The following is a 20,719-nucleotide window of genomic DNA, read 5'->3' as shown; positions in this document are numbered from 1 at the left end:
CACGTCGCTGCTGCTGCCACCAACACCAGCCAGTCCACATAAATTGCCTCGGCGGCTAGGTCTGGGCCAAACGTACCTGCGCCGTCGTCGCGCGACACCTGTCCCAGTTACGTACACCGACACCTGTCGAATGACCACATCTTTTTCCTGGGAGGTAACTTCCGGAGTTTTCCAAGATCCTGTAAAAAAAGATGGCAGGGGGGTTTAATATAGTAAAGAACTGGCGAGAATGGAGTCAAAAGTCCACCAAAGTGACCACACTCACATACACTCAATGGCAGAGAGCTTTACCCTTTTTTACCAGAGACTAAACTTTGACTGCCACGTGTCCAGGTGATTATTCGCGGGGAATCAAACAAATTCCTAAACCGCATGCTTGGCGAATCCTTAAACCCTTTGTTTAGCGCGAGGGTTTGGGGCATGATTGAGTGTGGCTAGACTTTGGAGGACAAAAAACAAAAGCCTTTGGGACCCTCCTATTATTGCACAAGCCAAACGCAATTTCTTTGTTTACAAGGTCCCAGGATGTTGTGGGTTTCGAAGACACAAACGCCTCGCGCGCTACTAGTCTATTGTTTGTTTGTCCACACATAGTCTGTCAATAATGTGGACTTTGATCATCTCTGTAACCTTCTTTTGCGGCTCGTATTATTCACTGCTTGCTTTCCAGCAAACGATTTCTGGAGTCAAGCCCGGCAATCGATCGATCTCGCTGGGTCGATGCTTTCCCCAAAATCACAGTTGCAGTGCTCAGTACAGCTCTTTCTCTGTGCACTCTGCGGGTTGCGACTACGTTTAAATATTAGATTCATAATGAAAGAGCTTCGATCGAGTCGGTACGAGCAAATAGGAGAGGATGCGCAGCTTTGAATTTAAGGTCTTACCGAGGAGATGACATTAGCCTTGAAATTAAAAAGGTGGCGTGTTCTACTTTGTTTTGCCCCGAGGGGTTAAAGTTGCCTCTGCTTTATATATAAATAGGCTTCCATAAAAATCCTCAACCATAACATGGCTACCATCAAACATTTTTTATTGTCTAGGCTTCCATAAAAATCCTCAACCATAACATGGCTACCATCAAACATTTTTTATTGTCTAGAATCTCTCGAGTTTGTTAAAATTATAGTAAAATTTCGTGGGCCTTACCAGGTGAATGTCCAACACATACACAAAAATGCCAGACAAGCCTCACTCTTTTTAAGTATTTAAACTGGTCCGGATATTCGCCCAAGATGCGCTTATTTGAAAAAGCCGCGAAGAGCAACTTACATATATACACAACAAGCACACAAACATTTAATTGCGAGCGACCGAGCGACCACCTCCAAACTTTATAGAAAACTCCAGCCAGATTACTTCGTCCTCTACACTTACACGAAGGAGTCAAGGTACCAGTTCTCGCGGCATCGGTTGTACTCGAGCAAGCTCCCGTAGATCCGATCGGCCACACCGATGTAGAGAGCTTCCGTGTCCGGGCTGAAGGAAATCCCTGCGATTTCCCCAAACAGATCGATCTCCTGGCTTTGCATAAAGTCCTGCCTTGTGTCAAAGACGTGGACAAAGTCCGCCGGCTCGGCCATGGCCATGAAACGTCCGTCCTCTGTGAAGCGGAGGGAGCGTATCGCTCCCAGCCGTCCCTTGAGGATGGCCAACGAGGAGCTTAGATTTCTTACGTCCCACAGCCGGCAAGTCGTGTCCTGGTTTCCAGTCGCGAAGATTCGGCCGTCTGGATGCCAGGCCGAAGCAAAAGAGTAATCAAGATGGCCTTTGAGCGTTGCTATCACCTGGAACAACGAAAGTAAATGCTGTGTAAGCACTTTGGAAGTCGTGGGATGGAAAAAAAAAAATATACCTTTCCACTTGAAGCGTCGGCAAGTAGGCCTTCCGTGTTATCACCAACGACAACAATACTTCGACAATCCGGGCTGACGGACGTGTGCTGTACAAATGGGACAAATAAACAAGCTTGGGAACGAGGGAGCAAAAACCGACATACTTACGTTAACAGGCCAGCAATAACAGAAGCGACCAAGGACAGCAAAAGTTTCTGCGTCAAAAACTCGAACTACTGCATCGTTGTTCGAGGTCATCAGGCGAGTTGGGCCGCTGTTTTTACAAGTCTTAAGGAATGGGACAAAAAAAGAAAGAAACAATTCAAAGCGTACCTCGGAGAATTGTAGATCTCGATGGCATTCGTGATGGCATTTTCGTCGTGCGTGATCTTTGCACAATATGATACTCCAGGTTGGTCGAGATTCTTCACAAAAAGAACAGTAAAATTAAGAGAAAAGGGATTTGCTGGGGATGCTGGGTACCGTACTTACGTACCTTGCACACCATTTCACCCTGAAAGCCACCGGCAACAAGCAGATTCTCCCTCACGCACATCGTGCTAATCTGCACTCGGCCTATACCTTGAGAATACGAAGACGCAAATGACGTCCTCTGCAAATCACCCAATCAGAAACACTTTTTCTTTCGATAGAAATCCCAAAAACACAGAACGCACCTCAGGAGGCGGAGGAGAATTAACATTCAGAACCTGAGAAACCTTTTGAGAAACCGGAGACCAATGAAGCACACAAAAGTTTTGCATAAGATAAACATCATGTTTGCTGGTTGCCCATATTAAATTCCGTAGCTGCAAGCAGCACAAGAGATCAAAGTAAGTAAAAGCGTGTGTGGAGTTTCAGTACCTGAAAGTGAACTATCGTCGACTTCAAAGACCTCTTGTTGAGACGAAAGTCGTAAAATCGCCTCCCTTTCTGAAATTCCCTGCATTCCTGCTCCAAAGATTTGTACGATGAAAACTAGAAAGAAATGTAGCACCGACCTTATCTAAATCCTCACGAGAATGCTCCAGATTCTCGTAATTCTTGTACTGCTGCAGCCTTGCCTCCCGATACTTCTCCCTTGTAAATTGTAATCCCCATGGTATTCCTTGAATGTCCTTACCGTTTCTAGCTTGACCAGCGGTAGTATCTTTCTCTTTGCTCTCCTAGAGCACACAAAACTCATGAGCTTAGAAAAGAAATTCGCAGACTAAACAAAAGAAACTCGCAGCTTACCATATCATCATCGTTCTCGGAGTCCGAATCCAAGCCACCCCTATCGCGTCCAAAAAGAAGCTCCTCATCGTCATCAAAATCCACCGCATCAAACTCGTCGTCCATGTACTCCACGAGAGCCATCTAATCCCCAACCCCAGGAAAGAATGTATCGATCAGACTTGCCCTACCCTAAAATCCTAGGATGAATCGAGGGAGCAAGGGATGCCCATACCTTGCTCGCTGCCCGGCGCGAGGGGCTCAAGAAGCTCCAGCAATTCGAGAAATCGAAAAGCGCGCGCTCCAAAGATTAAAGCTATGAGGAGCGCGTCGCGAAAAGGTCACGCGTGCGTGAACTTGGAATGAAGATCTCGACCGAGCACGCTCGAGCACCGACGAGAACCAAGCCCTAGCCCAAATCCCCTGTTTTAACGTTATCTTTTGTTGACCTAAAAGAAGGCAAATCCGGGCCGTCCGTGTGGCCAGGCATTCTGGCGCGGAATGCTGGCCATCGTGCGGTGTACGCCGTGCGAACGAGAAGAGTAGCGTCCTTTCGACAGCCAAGGGCTTCTTCTCTTTGCCCTTGGCGCTGGCGATGGTACCTCCATCGCCACAGCTATGCTGTGGTGTTCTTGCGAGCGAAATCTCATCTCTCCTACAAAATCTGCCTTGCTGGATGAGCGATCGCGCGTTGTGATGAATCGCGCCTGGCTTCTCGTCGTGGAGGTAAGAAATCTCGATCTAGGTTTTCTCCAAGAAAGAATGCAGGTAGAAATCTTCTGAGCTGATCGACCAATGCAGGCGATTCGAATCCAAGATGATAGAAAAGGAGGAGGATGCTGTGATCGCTCCAGTCGTAGTGGTCACTCCAGTTCCCAGCGAAGGCGGCGAGATCAAGGAAATCCAGCTCACCTCTTTAGCTACCGACGAAGGCAGTGACAAAGGATCAGCCACTACTGGCACTCTTGTCGACTCCGATGGCGAGGAACTACGAGTGAAAGACGTCGTCGAGAATGGTGCTGTGGATCTTCATGGCAATCCAGCGATCAAGTCCAAGAGTGGGAACTGGAGTGCTTGCTGGTTGATTTTTGGTAAGTTGTGTGTTCTTAGTTCTTTCTTCCTTTTCTTCTCAGTAAGTTTTCGTGATTTCTTACTGACTGTCAACTTGTTGATAGGATGCGAAGTTTGCGAGCGTGTAGCGTTCTATGCGATCTCTTCCAATCTTCTAAAGTATCTCACCAGCGAGCTTCACGAGGATATAGCCCAATCCGCGAAGAACGTCATGAATTGGGCCGGCACGACTTTCTTAACACCTTTGCTAGGTGCTTTTGTTGCGGATGCGTTTCTAGGCCGATACTGGACCCTCACAGCGTTTTGTTGCAGCTATGTTTTGGTAAGCCTTTGATACTTAGTTTTACGTTTGTTTACTTTGTTCTCTTTCAGGCAATGGTTTGTGTCACCTTGGCAGTCTCCGTGCCATCCTTGAAGCCACCAAACTGTCTCAGCACTCCGTCGGGACGGGTGTGTCCCAAAGCCTCGGGTTTACAAGTCGGGTTTTTCTACTTCGCTCTTTACTTGATGGCTTTCGGCGCCGGTGGTATCAAGTCCAACGTCTCGGCCTTCGCAGGGGACCAGTTCGACGAGAATGATCCGGTAGAAAGCAAGAGGAAGCTCTCGTTTCTGAACTGGTGGTTTGTGAGTATAAGTTTTGGCACCATGCTCTCGGTTAGTATTTTGGTTTACGTCCAGGATAATGTAGGATGGGCTTGGGGGTATGGTGCTGCGACGAGTGTTACGTGCATTGCTACGACACTCTTTCTCCTGGGCTCAGCCAAGTACAGGCATCAGCTACCGGCAGGAAGTCCACTGACACGCATTGCGCAAGTTCTGGTAGCAGCGACACGAAAGTGGAAGTTACAAGTTCCCGACTTAGAGCTCTTGTACGAGCTGGAAGATCCAGAAGGGCCTCACTCTCCGAGGCATCGCAAGCTCCCTCACAGCTCCGGATTTGTGTAAGTGGTCGTAATGCGCTTGGGAAACAACAACACTTATAAGGAGTAAGTTCTAGTTTCTGGTCGTTAAAAGTTTTTCTTGTTTTTTACAGTTTCGAATTGTGCTCTCGGCAGGTTTCTCGACAAGGCTGCCATCTCGAAGGAAGAAATAGCTCTCTACAAGTCTCGAGGAAGGGAGCCGAATCCGTGGCGGCTGTGTCCCGTCACGCAAGTCGAGGAAGTGAAGCTGCTGATCCGGACTTTACCGATCTGGATGACCAACCTCATGTTCTCGGCGGTCTTCGCTCAAGTCGGGACGATGTTCTTGAGCCAGGGCCGGACTCTCGACCGACGAATGGGACCGCACTTCATGATCCCGGCGGCCTCGTTCCCGCTCTTCATCACGCTCACCATTTGCATCCTCCTGCCGCTCTACGACACATACTTCGTCCCGTTCGTCCGGAAGCTGACAGGAGAGGAGAGGGGCCTGACTTCCCTCCAAAGAATCGGCATCGGACAGGTGATCTCCACCATCGCCATCGCCTCCGCGGCGCTGGTGGAGATGAGGCGCCTCCGGGTGGCGAGACAGCACGGGCTGCTCGACGAGCCCCACACTCCGCTGCCAATGACCATCTTCTGGCTACTTCCACAGTACATGTTGATCGGTACGTGTGAAGTTTTCATTTCCGTTGGGATGCTTGAGTTTTTCTACAACCAGGCACCCGACTCGATGCGCAGTGTGGGGGCAGCTCTCTACCTCAGCACCGTGGCCGTGGGTAGCTTCATCAGCAGCTTGCTCCTCAGCGTGGTGGTGAAGGTGACGAGCCGGGGCTCGGGCGGGAGCTGGATCGGGAACAACTTAAACAGGGCCCATCTCCATCGCTTCTACTTGCTGCTCACTTGCCTCAGCACGGCGAACTTCTTCCTTTTCCTCACTTGCGCTCGGTGGTACCAGTACAAGGCGGTGTACAGGGAAGAAGATCAGGAGAGGGAGAGCTCCGGCTTGGATGATCGACTGGGTGGAAGCATGATGACGATCAGTGAGACGGAGTTCCAGCACAGGCTCCAGCATCAGTGCTGCGCCGCGGTCTCGGTCTCGGTTCCAGTGTCGGCTGCGGGATCGAAGGAAGGAACTCCGAGGAAGAACACTGGCTCTAGCTCCACTCGCGGTGCCCGAGCTATGTCTTTCACTTGCCCGCCCAGGCCCAGAGCCATGGAGAGTTCCTTCTTGTCTATCTCATGCTGAAGGTGCCAAAGTATCTTCTTTGTATCAAGTTTCCATCGTACCAAAGTCTCCATAGCTAATCTTTCTCAATAACTAGAAATTGCCCAGCAGTTTGAAAGAACTTTTCTATCATCAGAGAGCTTTAACTTGAAGAGAATGGATCTTAGACAACACTTTCATTTCATCACATTCACATGTCCCTCGTGGTGACAACTTTTGGGTTCACAAGTGTCCCTCGTGGTTGGGCGGACAAAAGCTTTCACACGAAGCTATAGCCGACATGCAAGATGCTCTAGAAGACATCCAGCCGGTTTTCAAGGTGGAAGCCATTCCATTTTTGCTTTGCTTAAAGCCAGATCCTCACTGCTGTGAGACACCACTGCTCGAAGATGACCACAACATCGCCATCAGCAGATCTTTTGATAATACCTCCGCCCTTCTTTCTCTCCTCCAAAGGTACCACGACATCTCTTCTTACGGACTGGAACAATGTTAGAAATCCAGTTAGAGTGCTCAACTGGGTTGTTTTGTCATGGATTGGTTTGGCTGAACTCCTGGTCAATATTGTGTATGATGGCCTCTAAGGGGAAGCCTAAATGGGAAACTCTGCATCTATGTTGAGTTTTTTTTGGAGCCTCAATGACATGACACTCAAGGATCGCTTTGCAACTCCTTTTGAAAATGAGATCCTCGATGAGTTAGCTGGCCACACATTCTTCTCTTTTATGGACGACTTCTCAAGATACAACCAGCTCTAGATTCATCCTCATAATCGAGAAAAGACAGCTTTCTGCACGCCATGGAGTGTCTTCTCATATAAAGTACTTCCATTTGGTTTATATAATGTAGGAGCTACATTTCTCCAAGTATGTTTTTCATGACCTTCTCGGCTCCTCTCTTCGAGTTTAGATGGACGACCTTTTGCTCAGCATCTTGCTCTTTTAAAGATCATCTAATTGGCCTTGGAGCAAGTTTTCTAGCATTGCCTGGTTTTCACTCAACCCCGAAAATGCAATTTCAGAGTTACACAAGAGAGGCTGTTCAATTTTGATATCTCATCTCAAGGCATCACTCCTTATGCTCCAGAGTCCACCTCCAACATCACTTAAGATGCTACAACACTTCCAAGGCCAGGCTAGTTTCTTTTGACACTTTATACCAAAGTTTGCTAGCTCCAAAAGCTTCAGCTCCAGTGGTGATGAAAATTTCAAAACAGTCTCCAGGAATTGGTGGTTGTCGAAGAAGGGATTAGATCACCTCAAAAGCTTGCTGTTGCCACTGGAAAAGTGTGACCATCTTGAGGAGATGCTAGAAAGGATGGGTGACTGCTGTTTGTGTCAATGAAAGGAGCCACAAAACCCCCTCCACGCTGTCTACTTTGTCTTACATTCATTTAGGGATTCAGAGCAGTGAGAAGCTGTGGCAGTAGTATACATATTACGACATTTCTGCTACCTTTTACTTGAAGCACGTATCCACATCCATGTCTCTTGCAATCTACTGACTTTCCTTTTACAGAAAAACAATCGGCGACCACGTACTTTGTTGTTGTCGCTCACGATCCAGGATTTTGAGCTAGAGTTCATTGCAAGGAAGCAACAAGTCCATAACCCTAGCCAAGCTCTGATCGCATTGGTGGATACCTTTAGTGTCTCTGCTTCTCTCCATCGTATTGCAAGGGGTAGTATCCACCATCTTTAACAGCGAGCAATAACTCATAAGGCTTGGGATAATTGTTTGCTTGGAGGGGCTCTTTATTGACACAACACCTTCTCTGATGTGTTTTAGAGCATGAGATCCCAGGGATTCTTTGCTCTTTCCACACTTGTTCTGGACACTTCTTAGCAAAGGCGACAGCACACCAAATCTTGCAACATGGGCTTTTTTGGCTGACCATTCATCAAGACACAGCAACCTATGCAAAGAGTGCCTTCTTTGCCAACAATGCAACGCACATTTCACCTTCCTTTCCAGTTCGTGGTCACAGCTAGGTCCTTCTTCAAGTGGAACTTGACTTCATTCGCCCGATTTCTCCACCAAGTTCATAGGGACATTGTTACCTTTTTCTTGCCATAGATTACTTCACCAAGTGGCCTGAAGCCATCTTGTTTTGAATTGCTACGAGCACATCATTTATCACTTTAGACTCCTAGCAGTTTTGGTGTCCAATCTTGGCAGTTCTTTCATCAGCATAGTAGTTGCATACCTGGTGGTGAAACTTGATGTCCAACACATTTTAAGCAATAGTAGATATCCACAATCAAATAGACAAGCCAAGTCTTCTAACAAGATTTTGAAGACTATTATCTTGAAGCTGGTTGACAATCATCTTTGATGTTGGCATGAGCACTTGTTCATGCTTTTGTGGATGTTCAAAACCATGTTCAAAAAATCTATTGCAGCAACACCTTTCTTACTTCTCTATAGCACAGAGGCTGTCCTTCCTATCACCATCCAAGTCTCGTCATTGGAGCTTACTCTACAACATGTAGTAGATCTTTAACTCAATGAGAAGTAGTAGATAAGAGCTTGGGAGACTTTGGCACTGGATGAACACAAACAAGACATTACTTGACACCTTCTTGCAGTTAAACATTGTCTCAAGGTAGCATATGATAAGTAAGATTTAGATGTACCATATCTATTGCAAATATAACTATAAGTATTGAAAATTATATATTAGCAAAGTCTTTTCAGATTTTTTTTTTTACTACCACAACAGCAAAAGATTAATATTTCTAGACCCTTTATCAATCCTTCTTGTGTTTTCAATTATACCTAGATTAAACAAGCATAAAAATGGAATTCCTATGTGCTATTAATTAAGCATATTTAGTTTAGTAAGGAGTTCCTATTTATAATGTTTTACTGACTAGTGATAAAAACCCTTGCATATTAAACATTAGTCCCTCAATATTGTTATATAATAGCCTACTATATATGTTAAATACTCTCACTACCATACCCATATAATGGTCCCATGAAAGTGTTTAGAATATATTAATCCCATTAGCTATTTATAGAAAGTGTTTCGATAAACTTGTCTTGAATATGATAGTGTTAGCTAAATCTAAATTCACAATCTAACATCATTTTATATTTAATAAGTTTTCAAACTTGTTTCAAAGATTTAACTTTTGAGACTGAGTTGAAAGTGTAAAACTTGCTTTTATATTGGGAGGGGGTGGGGTCCTGAAATATAGTTTGACTTTGAAAAAGGAGCTAGAATGAGAGAAGACTTTGTTCAAAAGAAGATGGTCTTGCAAGTATTTGTATCACAAAACGTTCCAATTCAGTTTACACTGTACATTGCTGCATTTGCCAAGCTCCAAGTGGAGATCGCATTGTATGCTAGCAATTCAAAGAGGTTCTCTAAATTTTTCAAACTTGTTCCAGAGATTTAACTTTTGAGACTGAGTCGAAATTGTAAAACTTGCTTTTATATCAGGAGGGGGTGGGGTCCTTAGTTTGACTTTGAAAAAAGAGCTAGAATGAGAGAAGACTTTGTTCAAAAGAAGATGGTCTTGCAAGTATTTGTATCACAAAACGTTACATCCAATTCAGTTTACACTGTACATTGCTGCATTTGCCAAGCTCCAAGTGGAGATCACGTTGTATGCTAGCAATTCAAAGAGGTTCTCTAAATTTTTTCCCCAAAAAAAAAGAAAACAAGCATGCGCAGTTGCCACCAATGGGGCTGCTAACCACCAGTGGCCTAAACGCTCATGGCCACCACCACATGCTAGGGACACGACGACCCCACGATGGAAAATTCTTACCCACATAGAAGAGTCATATGGCATTGGATTCACATTTTGACATATGAGATTCCAGGTCTTTGCTCAATCTCTGCCTCATAATCCACCAAGCGCTGCTGCTGAGATCCGCCAGGTATGCCCCGTGGCACGAAAGAGCGAGCGATGGAGCCCTAGATGAAAGCTTGTGCTTGCCACCAGCGGCTGCCAACACATCTAGTCCATACAACGCTACCCGAACCTGATATCCAACGGCTGCGGGAGGTTGAGCTTTTAGTTTTTATTATTTTATTATCGATGAGCTGGCATGCCGCGTTGATAGAATCACATGAAACCAACGGGGAATTGACCGAATATAATTGTGTTCACCTAGATTGTAGTGGGAACTTGCGTAATTAATCAGCTAAAAGAAACTAATAAACCAACACGTTAAACAGAAGTAACGAGTAGACTCTTGCCTGGGGTTTCGCTCGCACTCGATCCACGCGGCTACCATTCATCCGAGAATCGATTGGAGATGGGTTTGTGGACAAGAGCTTGCTTGGCCCTTTGCTGCTTCTTACTGTGCTGCCAAGCCTCAGGTATCATCATCCCATTCCTCGCAGAGTTTCATACTCGCCGTCAATGCAGGATCGCAGGGGCCGATGAGGAGACTCTTCCAAGTTAAAGCTCGTAAGTTCTTCTTCTCCTGTCTTGGTCTCTTGCTTCGATCCCTGCTAAGCTCTCCACTTTCGTTTTATCGATGGCTTTCCACTTTACTTGGAGGCTCTTCTTTCCTAGACCACTTTGGTCTCCTGGACCTTCATTCGATCTGTGCTTCCATTCTCGTTGCTTTCACCGACCGTGCTGCTGAAACTTTCTTTGCAGCTTGCCCATTTGATTTCGGGACCGTCAACTATACCAGTATCACGAGCGTATGCAAGTCGCCATACCCGCGAGAGCCCTGCTGCAACTCTTTCATCGCACTCACCTGTAGGTACATCACTTACTTCAACGATCAAAACACCACTTGCGCGGACGAGATGTTTGCGTACCTCAACAATGCCGGGGCTTACCCGGGTGGCCTCTTTGCCAATCTCTGCGTCGCCGGCCCAGAGGGCCTGCCTTGTCCCGCCGCTCCAGCTCCTCTCCCGTCGCCAGCTCTCATGCTTCACAGCAGCGAGGCCTTCCTCTTGCTGCTCAATCTCGTCTGGTTGGTCGTTTTCGCGGTATGATGGTCAGGTTCCTCTTTCCTTAGTTCAACTTCGATTGATCACTACTTCGTTGCTTGGTTTTTTTGTAGTTCCACTTCCATAACCAATATCTTGTTTTGTTCACCACTTTAATAAGAATGTTTTTCGATCAAGTTTGTCGTGTCAGAGTATCGCAAAAGTTTCGTCAAAGCTTGCTTCTTTCAGGAACGCCCACTCGTCTGCTCGATGCTTCCACAGCTCTGGAAGCCCCGGCGACGGCATCAGCTGGAAGAGCTGGAGGATAATACAGCCAGTTTCCACCGTCTACAACAATCGTCTCGCCGGTTATCCAGCTTCCAGCGCTCGACTAAAAAAATGCACGAGAAAAACTCTTAGCCTCGAAACAAAGCGATGAAGGGAAAGAAAACTTACAGCTAGAAACACGGCGGCCATCGCGACGTCCCACGTTGTCCCGACGCGTCCTGCTGGAGTTTTTTCCACAATCTCTTCCCGGGAACGGACGCTCGCAGCAGAGTCAACTCCGACAGAAAGCTTCTCCCAGCCAGCGGTATCGGCGATCGGCCCTGGAGCGATGCCATTAACACGAATAGGACCCCATTCGAGGGACAAGCTTCGAGTTAAGCTGTCTATGGCAGCCTGAAAAGAACCAAAGACAAGTTTTATAGAAAGAACCTTGGAGAAGTTGAGAACCTTGGCAGCCGCAGCATGCGATTGATACCAAGTAGCTCCATAGTGCAAAGTCGCGCTAATGTTGATGATAACACTCTTCTCGCTGGAGCTTCGCTTGAGCGCTGGAAATGCAGCGTGGCACATGTTGAAAGTCCCCAGCGTATCAATCTCGAGAACTGCCTAGACGATGCTCTTGATGAAACTAAAAGAAAGAAAAAAAGAATCTCATCTATCATCTAGACGGGAAGAACACGCACCAGTTCTAAACCCCTTGGAAGTGAGCAACTCGGCCGGCGCCAAGAAATTCCCAGCGGCACTGTTGACGAGAATGCTGAGCTTCCCAAATCGCTCCACGGCCAGATTCACGGCTTTGGCGGCGTCGTCGGGCGATCTCACGTCTCCATGCGCGTACTCGACCTGTAACAAGGAGCGATGGGGCAATCCCGAATCGAAGAGCTATAGCAAACCTGGATTCCGCGGGCGGAGAGACTCTTTTTGGCCGCCTCGAGCACGGGAAGGCGGCGGCCGAGGAGGAGCAATCGCGCGCCGTGAAGGCCCAGCTGCAGCGCAATCTCGAAGCCAATACCAGATCCACCGCCCGTGACGAGCGCCACATCGCCGTCGAGAACGTCGCCCACGAAGGGAGACGCTGGCGCCATCGCTCCTACCCTAAAAAGCATTGACTAATAAACTTTTGTTTAAAATTAGGGTTTATGAGCTTCATCGGCTGGCAGCTTGCAGAGATATGGAGCAGTTCATCTGCTGTTGATTCCGCGAAAAGCATTCTTGGAGTATGCTCTTCAAGACGAGGGAGTCCTGCTTTGAACAAGATTAAGAAGGTGCAATTTAGTTGTCTAGCAACTCTACCAAAAGGGCTTGTACGTCATTTATGTTTCGTGGCCGGACTCTCCACTGGGCTTATTGGATTACTGGGGAGGATGGTAAGGTGACAATACTGCAGATGGGTGGTATCTGAAAGGATCCCTCCCAATGCATTAAAAAGGCCTAGTTTCAAACAGTGGCAAGAGCCTGTGAGGTGTTGGTGGAAGCATGGATACTCGTCCAAACGGATCTCGGCCGTGGCTTTCCTGTAGCACGGAAGATAGCCAGTCGACTTTCTCACTGGAGAGCGCATCTTGAAGCAGCTGCAGCCGCTAAAGAGGCTGAGCATCCTACTACGCTCAGGACGTTTCAGCGACGCTGGTTGGTGCTATCCAAGGGTTGCCTTTGGAGGGTACCCTCAAAGTGCTGTTTCGCTTTGACGATGCTAATACGCTGGTAGATTTGGAACTGCCCAACGGGGATACGGGATTTACGCTTCTCAGGCGAGTTCTAGGCAGAGCACATCATGGTCTGTGGGCTCTAGTTCTTGGTACCGATCTGCGGTTATCGAATCTCACTGTGACATCAGTGGCAACAGATCCGACAAGGAAGGTGCGGGGTGAAGACTACAAACTGTTCAGGCCGTTTTGGCTAACAGGGACTGATGGAAAGAATGAACAGGAAAAATTCAACTGTATGAATGCTTTAGAAGTACAGGTTTATATATGTGTTCATATCCTTAAATCTCTCTGAAATTCTTGCTGTAGATCGTAGATCGTAGATCGCTGCCAATGTGCTTCGGATCGTCTAGCAGAGCTACAAGATCACTACCAGGTTGGCGAACTCCAGTGCTGTTGAACAGCGTTACAGGCTCCGCCTAGGCTTTTGAGCACACGATCCACTACCTCATTTATGCCACAGCAGAGCAGCGTACTGTAGTTAATATATCTCTAAAAGATGATGGACTATTTCAACCCTGGTGTAACAAATCAGAGCAATGTGGACAATGTCTACTTGCAAATACCCATTGTAAAGACGAATTCATATAAAAGCATTTCGAATTATGCCCCAGTAGAATGGATTTTGCACAACGACTCCTGTTGGTTTTTCTTTGCATGTTGGATCCGACAAGTGGAGCTCTCATCCCATTCTGCATTTGTTCTTGAGCTTGAAAACTTCAAACTGAAAAAAAAACAAAAGAAAAGAAAAATAGAAAAAAAAAAAACAAAAGGTCGCGTGTCGCGAGCACAGGCAGTCTCTTAGGCGACAATGTCGTCAGGCTTCACCCCCAGCTCAGTAGCAAGCAATTGCCGGTCGTGTTCCGCTTTCATGGGTTTACACGGACCAACGCCCTCAGGCCATTGCATGAGGGTGTTAATCAGCAGCGGGTACTTCTCCTGTCCTTCGATCCCTGCCCAGTCGAAGTCCAGAAAAGCTACGTGCTTGCTTGAGACATTGTACATAATGTTGGCCTTTCGCAGATCTCCGTGCACAACCCCTGGAAACTTGAGCCACAGAGTCCTGTATGCCTCTACCACCTTCTGTTTGCAAACTTCCCACTCCTCTGGCTGCAGACGATACTCATTAGCTGCGTTGTCTCCTACACTCCAACTGTTGGGATCCAAGGCCATAAGTGATACCCAGCCATCGTCCTGCGAGCACAGCTCCATGTCGATCATCAACCAGCCACCAGCAAGTGCGTGGCACGTGAAGGAAGGAGCAAAGCCTTCAGCTGCCCACTGCTGATGGATCGCAGTTCCGTAACGTTGGCAGAACTTGACGATGCGGCGGTTTCCCTTCAGTTCCACGCCAAACAGGAGTTGCTTGTTCATCGCACGGAGGAAGCTCCGTGAAAGCGTGGTCTGAACAATTACCGCCCCTTGCTGCTGCAGACGTGTGATCGCATAAGGCCACTCCACTTCAGCTGCCCTTACAGGCGGAAGGGAACGCGTCACCCCAGCGTAAAACGCCACCAAAGACTTCACCGCATCACCAATGGAGCCAAGAGCTCTGGACAGCATACTCAGGTGGTCTGCATCCTGGACGAACTTGAAAACGTGAAGAAGCGGGGTGAATGGCTGATAAGCAGGCTTGTCCACGTACCTGACCGCACCCCCAACTCGGACATGCGGACCAACAACCTCAATCAGCAGCACCGGACAGCAGGAGTTTTGATACAACCAATCGTTTCTCTGCCACAGCTGCGTTGTGTAGTCGGCGTAGTACTTCACCAGCTCGACACAAGGCTCCCCTCCCCCAATCTCTACCTTCACCTCTATCATGCAGATAGTTATCCACTCTCCCAGGACCAAGGCCTCGATCTTGATATCCGGCATGCCTTTCCCTTTGACAGACTCCGTAAACCTCAACTGCACACCAGCACATGTTGCCCTGAGATAATCCTGAGTCCACTCCAGAAATGCACTCTGCCGCTGCGTCTCATTCTCGAAGAATCTACTCATGCCCATAACCTTGGACACGAAGCTCCAGTCCAATGCGTCGAGAACACGGAACTTAAGGCCTTGGACGTACAGTGCGAACGCCTCAACTGTGAGCGGCAGCGGAATGGCTGCTGATGTCCGACCGAGATCGTATATCGGATCGTCACCGCCCAGATACCGCATCATAGCTTGAGGGTCTGCAGCGAAAGCGGACGGTGAGGGTACTCGTAGATGCACATCAAACCAGGTTGCCCCTTGCTTCTGCGGATTTTCAATGCATTAGAAGATCAATCAATCCCATTTCCCAGCGTCACCTCTACGAAGTTGTACGTAGAGCCTCCAACAAGAACGTACCTGCGGAGGAGCTTGCCGTGCTCGTCCTCCAGATGCCCCACAAACCCCGACTCGCGCAAATCATCAAGTACGTCACCCACTGTCAGGCCTTGATCCGAATAGGTTTGGAGCATCTGCCCGTTGCGTAGCACAACCACAGCCGACATCGCCCCAAAACCTCTGACAAAACAAGCGGAAATCCAAATAGCATCTAAAAAACTAAAGGAGCAAAAACATTAACCATAAACCCTCAAGCCCCTTAATGTTTATATATATATATATATATATATATATATTCAGATTTATTTGTTTCCTCCAGAAAACATTTTATAAAATATTGATTAGTAAAAGTAAACAAGGGTTTCATTATATATTTAATGCACTTCAAGATTTTCTTTTTTAATCTTGTTAAACTTGTTTTCTACATACTGACTAGACTGCATGGAATAATACCTTAAATGTGGAGTTCATACTTACCACTAGATTGAAACAATGAGTTATCATAATCATTACATTTCATTATTATTAGTTAATTCATAATTAAAATTATCAAAGAGTGGCCTAATTCCAATGCAAAAATGATGGTATTAACAGTGTTAGATTTTGGATGCTCAATCAAATCATTTATTGACTTAAAAGAAACTGTTAAGTAAGTACTTAAAGGAGATTCCAACTAAAGACAATGATGAAAGTTCATACTAACTAGTAATATTTAATAAGATAAGTTTTTGAAGATAGTATTTTGAAATATTCCATTGGATATAAAAAGATATGTTTCATTAGTTAATGATGAATTTTCTATATTATTTTATACTTATATTAATATTAATTAAATATCTCTTAATAATAAGTCATACTTCATCACTATAGATAGGATTCTATTAATAGAAATTAATAATTTATATTTATGAGTGCATGGAATATGGAAATAAAATACAAAAAGTATGCATATCAATTAAAAATCCTAGCATATATACAAGAGCGAGTGGTCTGGATTGAAACCAATTCAATGGCTACCAAAATCCCACTATGCTAATATTAGTATATGGCATTGTAGCTATACATATAAACCTCATATTATCCCCTCCTCTCAAAATGATAAAATACCGTTAAGGTTCTCTCATTGATGGGTCGAGATTAAGAGGAGGCATTAGTGGATTTGTAAGTGGTGCAAATTATTCCTAATTCCTTTGTACAAAGTGTTTCAATTGCTACATATGTATAATTTCTAAAAGATCAGCTTACTAAATGTCATACCAAACCTCATAAATTTGTGGTTTAACTTGCCATAACATCTAATATAGACCTTTCTATTGAGCAAGGAGCCCTTTAGATAAACCATGTACCATAAGATGGGGAAAATAGACTAACACCAAATCATCCACTTTGTACTCCATAAATAGACGATGATAGGAGTTCTAGTGCCATAGTTATCCCACTTGTATATGGCCTAGGTGTTCAATAGACTCTACTTGACAAGTGGAAAAATGCTTGTCAAATACTAATCCCACGACCTACCATTGGCAACCCATAGCAATCGCGAAAGTAAACCCAACTTCATTGGCAATATTGGATCATGACCATATAGGAGTTTATATAGTGAAGCACTAACAGAACTTTGCACCCCTATGACATAGACATACTGAAGAGACTACAAATGACCATCCCAATTCAAATGCTGAAAGTTCATATATTTTGTGATTATCCTTTTGAAAGTTCAAACGAGCCATTTCACCAAACTGTTTGATTGCGGATGATAAGCACTCATGAAAATGTGGCATATCCCCAACTAAGATGTTAAAACGTGAAATGCCTCAACCATAAATGTGGGATTATTATATGAAAGAATCCACTCCAGACAGGAATGCTAAAACACCACTTGATTGAGGAGGAAGTATCAAACAGCAGTTATAGATATACTAACAAGAGCTCCGACTTCCACCTAGTGAGTCAAGTAGTCAAAAGTAATCAAAAGTAAAAAACAACTCATTGCCAACAGTCGATCGTGGAAAAGGTCCCATCAAATCAAATGTCACAAACTTAAATGGACAGGAAATTGCAAATTGACTCCAGCCATCCTTCTGCAACACAAGGGGGAGTATTACGAGCCTGCCACCAAACGTAACTACACACATCATCTCCAATTAATAAAAAGACCTACACAACTTTTTGGTCACACGACAATATCCCATATGCCCACCTAGAATGGGAGAATTATGGTAGGCATAGAGAAAGTGTGGAATAAAGACTAAACCACCAACCGTAAATGATCATCAAGATCTATACTTAGAAAATAAAGAAGACTGTCTTCAAGGTGATATTGAGAAGTCATTAGCAAATGATGTAAAATTCTCAAACCTATCATGAAGCCTTTGAATTCATGGTTTAATCTTTTGAACCTCACAAACCTCATCAAGAGAGGTTAATCTTGCTTTGCACCTTGTGGATATTGAATATCAAGTACAGCAACTGCCGATAGCACAAAATCCTTATCTCAGGAGGAAGTAATGAGAAGACAAAAGTGATGGAAGTAGGTAAAAAAGTGGAGGAATGGAAAAAATATCAAAAGTATGAGACAAAGGGGAGAAACCTCAAAGTCATGATTATGCCACAACTAATCCATACCAAGGATGAGGTCAAAAGTTTGACTTGGCACTATTCGTAATGACTGCAACTCAAGCTCAAGATTGCTTATATGCACAATTAGGTCTACCTCATTCTATGCATATATAGTTGTTGCTATAAAGAATGAAAATTGGCTTTGCTACACGACACAAATGTATATGGCAATGTGTGGCAACAAGCCAAGCAATAAAAGATAAACTCAAGTCTGTATCAATCAACATAGAAAAAATAATAGGAGACCTTTTGTTATAAAAACAAGCTTGGAAGTAAATGCTAGATGAATTGATGCCGAGTGAACTTTGATAATACTCCTGAAAGAAAGATGAAGGGGTCACTAACTTATTTGAGCAAGGTCCCTTTGTTACTTGTGCGACTCTTTATTTTTTGGATGTATCTCAATTTCTAGACCTTCCATTGCAGTAGCACCAACAGGATGTTGTTGACGCCAAGGTCTCCATCCAAGAAATGGAGATTGCCAATCCGAAAAATGCCAACAACACCAATAAGTGTGACTAACTTTATCATACACTTAGTAATAGACATCATGGCCACAACCACATCCTTGTTCTAATTCTTGAACTTGGGCAGCAACAACATCAACTTCCATTGGAATAGGACCATCTCCTATAGGAAGTGGAGTTGAAGGATATGCAACAAGAAGTGGAAGAAATAACAATTCATAACATTGTGCCAAGTGAAGGGCATCATTAAGGGTGGCTAGAGCAAGTGCATGCACAAGTCCTACCAAATATTGACAAAGTGCTAGCCACAACATTCCCAGCTTGATCCGCTCCCACATATTTAGCTTTGCACGAAGTAAAAGACTTCGAAAATGAATACCAAATTGCATCACTAACTTAGATGGCCTTCGACGTAAATGATGCAATTGTTGGAAGGCATTATCACAATCATCAACATGTCCAAATGTGTGTTTGAAGACGTCTGGGAGAATGCTCTAATCCTCACGAGTGGCTGTGCTCAAATCATTGTACCACTGCAGTGTCGTCCCTTGGAGATACGTGGGAAACTCATGCAAACTTTGAACATCATCCCAAAAATGATATGTGGCAATCACCGTGAAATGATCAAACCAATGGTACACATCATCCCCAAGATTTGCATAGAAGAACTCTAGTCAGACATGAGGATTGGCAGCAAGAGCAGGAGGAGTTGTACCACGTGCCATAAATGTTGCCATCAATTGAGTTTGGTTGTTCAACTGCAACCATATAGTATCGAGCAATTGCACTAATTGCTGCTATTGAGTCAAAGGAGGAGGAGGATGTTACTCTGCCATGAAGACGGATGAAAAGGAAAGAGTAAAAGAGAAGAAGTTGAGAAAAGCAATAAGAAAAGGGAGATCTAGACAATGAAAAAGTTAGATCTAAACCAAAATCTTAAATCCTAGAACTCCTCAGAGACAATTAAAGCTACCCCTCACCTCCACCAATGTGAGTGCATGGAATATGGAAAAAGAATATAAAGAATATACATATCAATTAGCCCAAAAACCCTAGTTTATATACAAGAGAAAATGGTCCGAATTGAAATTAATCCGATGGCTACCAAAATCTCATTATGCTAATATTAGTATATGGCATCATAGCCATACACTTGGACCTCACATATCTTAAACTATCCCTTATTTGTGTCAATGGAGTCCAAACGTTAATACTGCTGGCTGCCAAAAACTTACTGTCAAGCTGACTCAACTTGGCAAGAGATTCTGGAAAAAACTCCAACAAAGCTACTAAGGCTTTTTCTATCTTTCTTCTCCATGGTTTTTAGCTAGTTCTGTCTTGAATTGGGAAGGAGGACAAGATTCTCCTTGAGAAGCCTATCAAGTTTATCTTGCTTGTGCTTCAAGTAAATTCAAATTGGCCCCATAAGCCATAAGTTAAAGGATCAATACCTCCTTTTAATAAAACGAGAACAATATTTTTTAGTGTGGATTCACATGCTCTCGAGTTCTCCTTCTTTATCTTGTGGCCTGGTACCCTAGCATTCAACATTCCAAGCACCACTTTAGTCACCTATTAGATCAGATTTGCTGCATTACTCATCCTGGTTTGGGTTCATCACTAGCTTTGCCTTGTTTTTGTTATGCACCTTTATCTTGACGATAATTGGATAGCTTCATCTCCTTGAGCAGATTGCCAAACATTAGCTCCTTTAAATTACCTTTTATGCTAGAGTATAACCAGGGTTAAAAGGAGGAAAACAGCAAAAGCTATGAGCAACGATGATACCTCTCTAACTTTACCATAGCAGCAAAACAAATCATACTTATACAAAGACTAAGGTTTCTCGGTGATAAAAAAGTTTTATAGTAGCTTGTTATCAAATAACATATGCAAGCTTAAGTACGGGGCAACAAAAACACTCTTCTTCATTCACAAAGCAACTTACCAAGCCTCTGAATCATCGTCAACGAAAGCTTGTGATGGTGGTGCTGCTCTTTTATCTGAGAGATCAAGCAAACCGCTCTAAGAGTGTTGTCACAAGTTCTCAAATTCTTCACGATCCAGACTGTTGTCCCCAGCAAATAAGATGGCAAGCCTCTCCCCACATCTGCAACATATCCTTGCTCTTTCATTGCCAACAGGAGCTTGTTCAGC

General features: G+C 44.8%; 5 protein-coding genes across 6 annotated transcripts; 2 read left to right on the top strand and 3 right to left on the bottom strand.

Annotated features, from left to right (window-relative positions):
* Positions 1–1,211: 1,211 nt before the first annotated feature.
* On the bottom strand, positions 1,212–3,464 carry LOC9656568 (uncharacterized WD repeat-containing protein C2A9.03). Its single transcript, XM_024685487.1, has 10 exons — positions 3,283–3,464; positions 3,069–3,191; positions 2,834–2,998; positions 2,697–2,783; positions 2,510–2,641; positions 2,329–2,445; positions 2,166–2,257; positions 2,001–2,106; positions 1,853–1,939; positions 1,212–1,784 (listed from the first exon to the last, which is right to left on the bottom strand). The coding sequence occupies exons 2-10, from the start codon at positions 3,189–3,191 to the stop codon at positions 1,371–1,373; spliced, it is 1,323 nt and encodes a 440-aa protein (XP_024541255.1). The 5' UTR covers positions 3,283–3,464; the 3' UTR covers positions 1,212–1,370.
* Positions 3,465–3,584: 120 nt separating this feature from the next.
* LOC9656567 (protein NRT1/ PTR FAMILY 8.1) lies at positions 3,585–6,356 on the top strand. The gene is made up of 5 exons (XM_024685488.1): positions 3,585–3,773; positions 3,849–4,138; positions 4,223–4,440; positions 4,491–5,059; positions 5,174–6,356. Exons 2-5 carry the CDS (start codon positions 3,865–3,867, stop codon positions 6,282–6,284), a joined length of 2,172 nt encoding a protein of 723 aa, XP_024541256.1. The 5' UTR covers positions 3,585–3,773; positions 3,849–3,864; the 3' UTR covers positions 6,285–6,356.
* A 3,943-nt stretch (positions 6,357–10,299) lies between these two features.
* LOC9655893 (GPI-anchored protein LLG2) lies at positions 10,300–11,363 on the top strand. Of its 2 annotated transcripts, XM_024685700.1 has the most exons (3): positions 10,303–10,599; positions 10,649–10,690; positions 10,886–11,363. In XM_024685700.1, the coding sequence occupies exons 1-3, from the start codon at positions 10,536–10,538 to the stop codon at positions 11,230–11,232; spliced, it is 453 nt and encodes a 150-aa protein (XP_024541468.1). In that variant the 5' UTR covers positions 10,303–10,535; the 3' UTR covers positions 11,233–11,363. The 2 variants fall into 2 exon arrangements, with proteins under 2 accessions (XP_024541467.1, XP_024541468.1); XM_024685699.1 differs by having other exon boundaries at positions 10,300–10,599; positions 10,649–11,363.
* Positions 11,312–12,564, bottom strand: LOC9655892 (peroxisomal 2,4-dienoyl-CoA reductase). Its single transcript, XM_002980536.2, has 5 exons — positions 12,348–12,564; positions 12,138–12,297; positions 11,902–12,056; positions 11,623–11,847; positions 11,312–11,557 (listed from the first exon to the last, which is right to left on the bottom strand). Exons 1-5 carry the CDS (start codon positions 12,558–12,560, stop codon positions 11,396–11,398), a joined length of 915 nt encoding a protein of 304 aa, XP_002980582.2. The 5' UTR covers positions 12,561–12,564; the 3' UTR covers positions 11,312–11,395.
* A 1,396-nt stretch (positions 12,565–13,960) lies between these two features.
* On the bottom strand, positions 13,961–15,643 carry LOC9656566. Its single transcript, XM_024685521.1, has 2 exons — positions 15,458–15,643; positions 13,961–15,404 (listed from the first exon to the last, which is right to left on the bottom strand). The coding sequence occupies exons 1-2, from the start codon at positions 15,641–15,643 to the stop codon at positions 13,962–13,964; spliced, it is 1,629 nt and encodes a 542-aa protein (XP_024541289.1). The 3' UTR covers position 13,961.
* Between the last annotated feature and the right edge of the window lie 5,076 nt (positions 15,644–20,719).

This window comes from Selaginella moellendorffii, unplaced genomic scaffold (genome assembly GCF_000143415.4).
Source record: "Selaginella moellendorffii unplaced genomic scaffold, v1.0 SELMOscaffold_45, whole genome shotgun sequence".
Lineage (NCBI taxonomy): Eukaryota > Viridiplantae > Streptophyta > Lycopodiopsida > Selaginellales > Selaginellaceae > Selaginella > Selaginella moellendorffii.
Note: the sequence above shows the minus strand (reverse complement) of the source record. Positions and strands in the feature narration are given on the sequence as shown.

Excerpts from the sequence above, each read along its gene's own strand:
- LOC9656566 (XM_024685521.1), bottom strand. The coding sequence starts at position 15,643 with ATGTCGGCTGTGGTTGTGCTACGCAACGGGCAGATGCTCCAAACCTAT. Across the intron at positions 15,405-15,457 it reads CTACGTACAACTTCGTAGAG|AAGCAAGGGGCAACCTGGTT; the intron begins GTGACGCTGGGA and ends GAAAATCCGCAG.
- LOC9655893 (XM_024685699.1), top strand. The coding sequence starts at position 10,536 with ATGGGTTTGTGGACAAGAGCTTGCTTGGCCCTTTGCTGCTTCTTACTG. Across the intron at positions 10,600-10,648 it reads ACTGTGCTGCCAAGCCTCAG|GATCGCAGGGGCCGATGAGG; the intron begins GTATCATCATCC and ends CCGTCAATGCAG.
- LOC9655892 (XM_002980536.2), bottom strand. The coding sequence starts at position 12,560 with ATGCTTTTTAGGGTAGGAGCGATGGCGCCAGCGTCTCCCTTCGTGGGC. Across the intron at positions 12,057-12,137 it reads TTCCAAGGGGTTTAGAACTG|TTCTCGAGATTGATACGCTG; the intron begins GTGCGTGTTCTT and ends TCGTCTAGGCAG. Across the intron at positions 11,848-11,901 it reads CGCATGCTGCGGCTGCCAAG|GCTGCCATAGACAGCTTAAC; the intron begins GTTCTCAACTTC and ends GGTTCTTTTCAG.
- LOC9656568 (XM_024685487.1), bottom strand. The coding sequence starts at position 3,191 with ATGGCTCTCGTGGAGTACATGGACGACGAGTTTGATGCGGTGGATTTT. Across the intron at positions 2,446-2,509 it reads ATTCTCCTCCGCCTCCTGAG|AGGACGTCATTTGCGTCTTC; the intron begins GTGCGTTCTGTG and ends GGTGATTTGCAG. Across the intron at positions 2,107-2,165 it reads GAGATCTACAATTCTCCGAG|CGGCCCAACTCGCCTGATGA; the intron begins GTACGCTTTGAA and ends TTGTAAAAACAG.
- LOC9656567 (XM_024685488.1), top strand. The coding sequence starts at position 3,865 with ATGATAGAAAAGGAGGAGGATGCTGTGATCGCTCCAGTCGTAGTGGTC. Across the intron at positions 4,441-4,490 it reads TTTGTTGCAGCTATGTTTTG|GCAATGGTTTGTGTCACCTT; the intron begins GTAAGCCTTTGA and ends GTTCTCTTTCAG. Across the intron at positions 5,060-5,173 it reads CCTCACAGCTCCGGATTTGT|GTTTCTCGACAAGGCTGCCA; the intron begins GTAAGTGGTCGT and ends TGCTCTCGGCAG.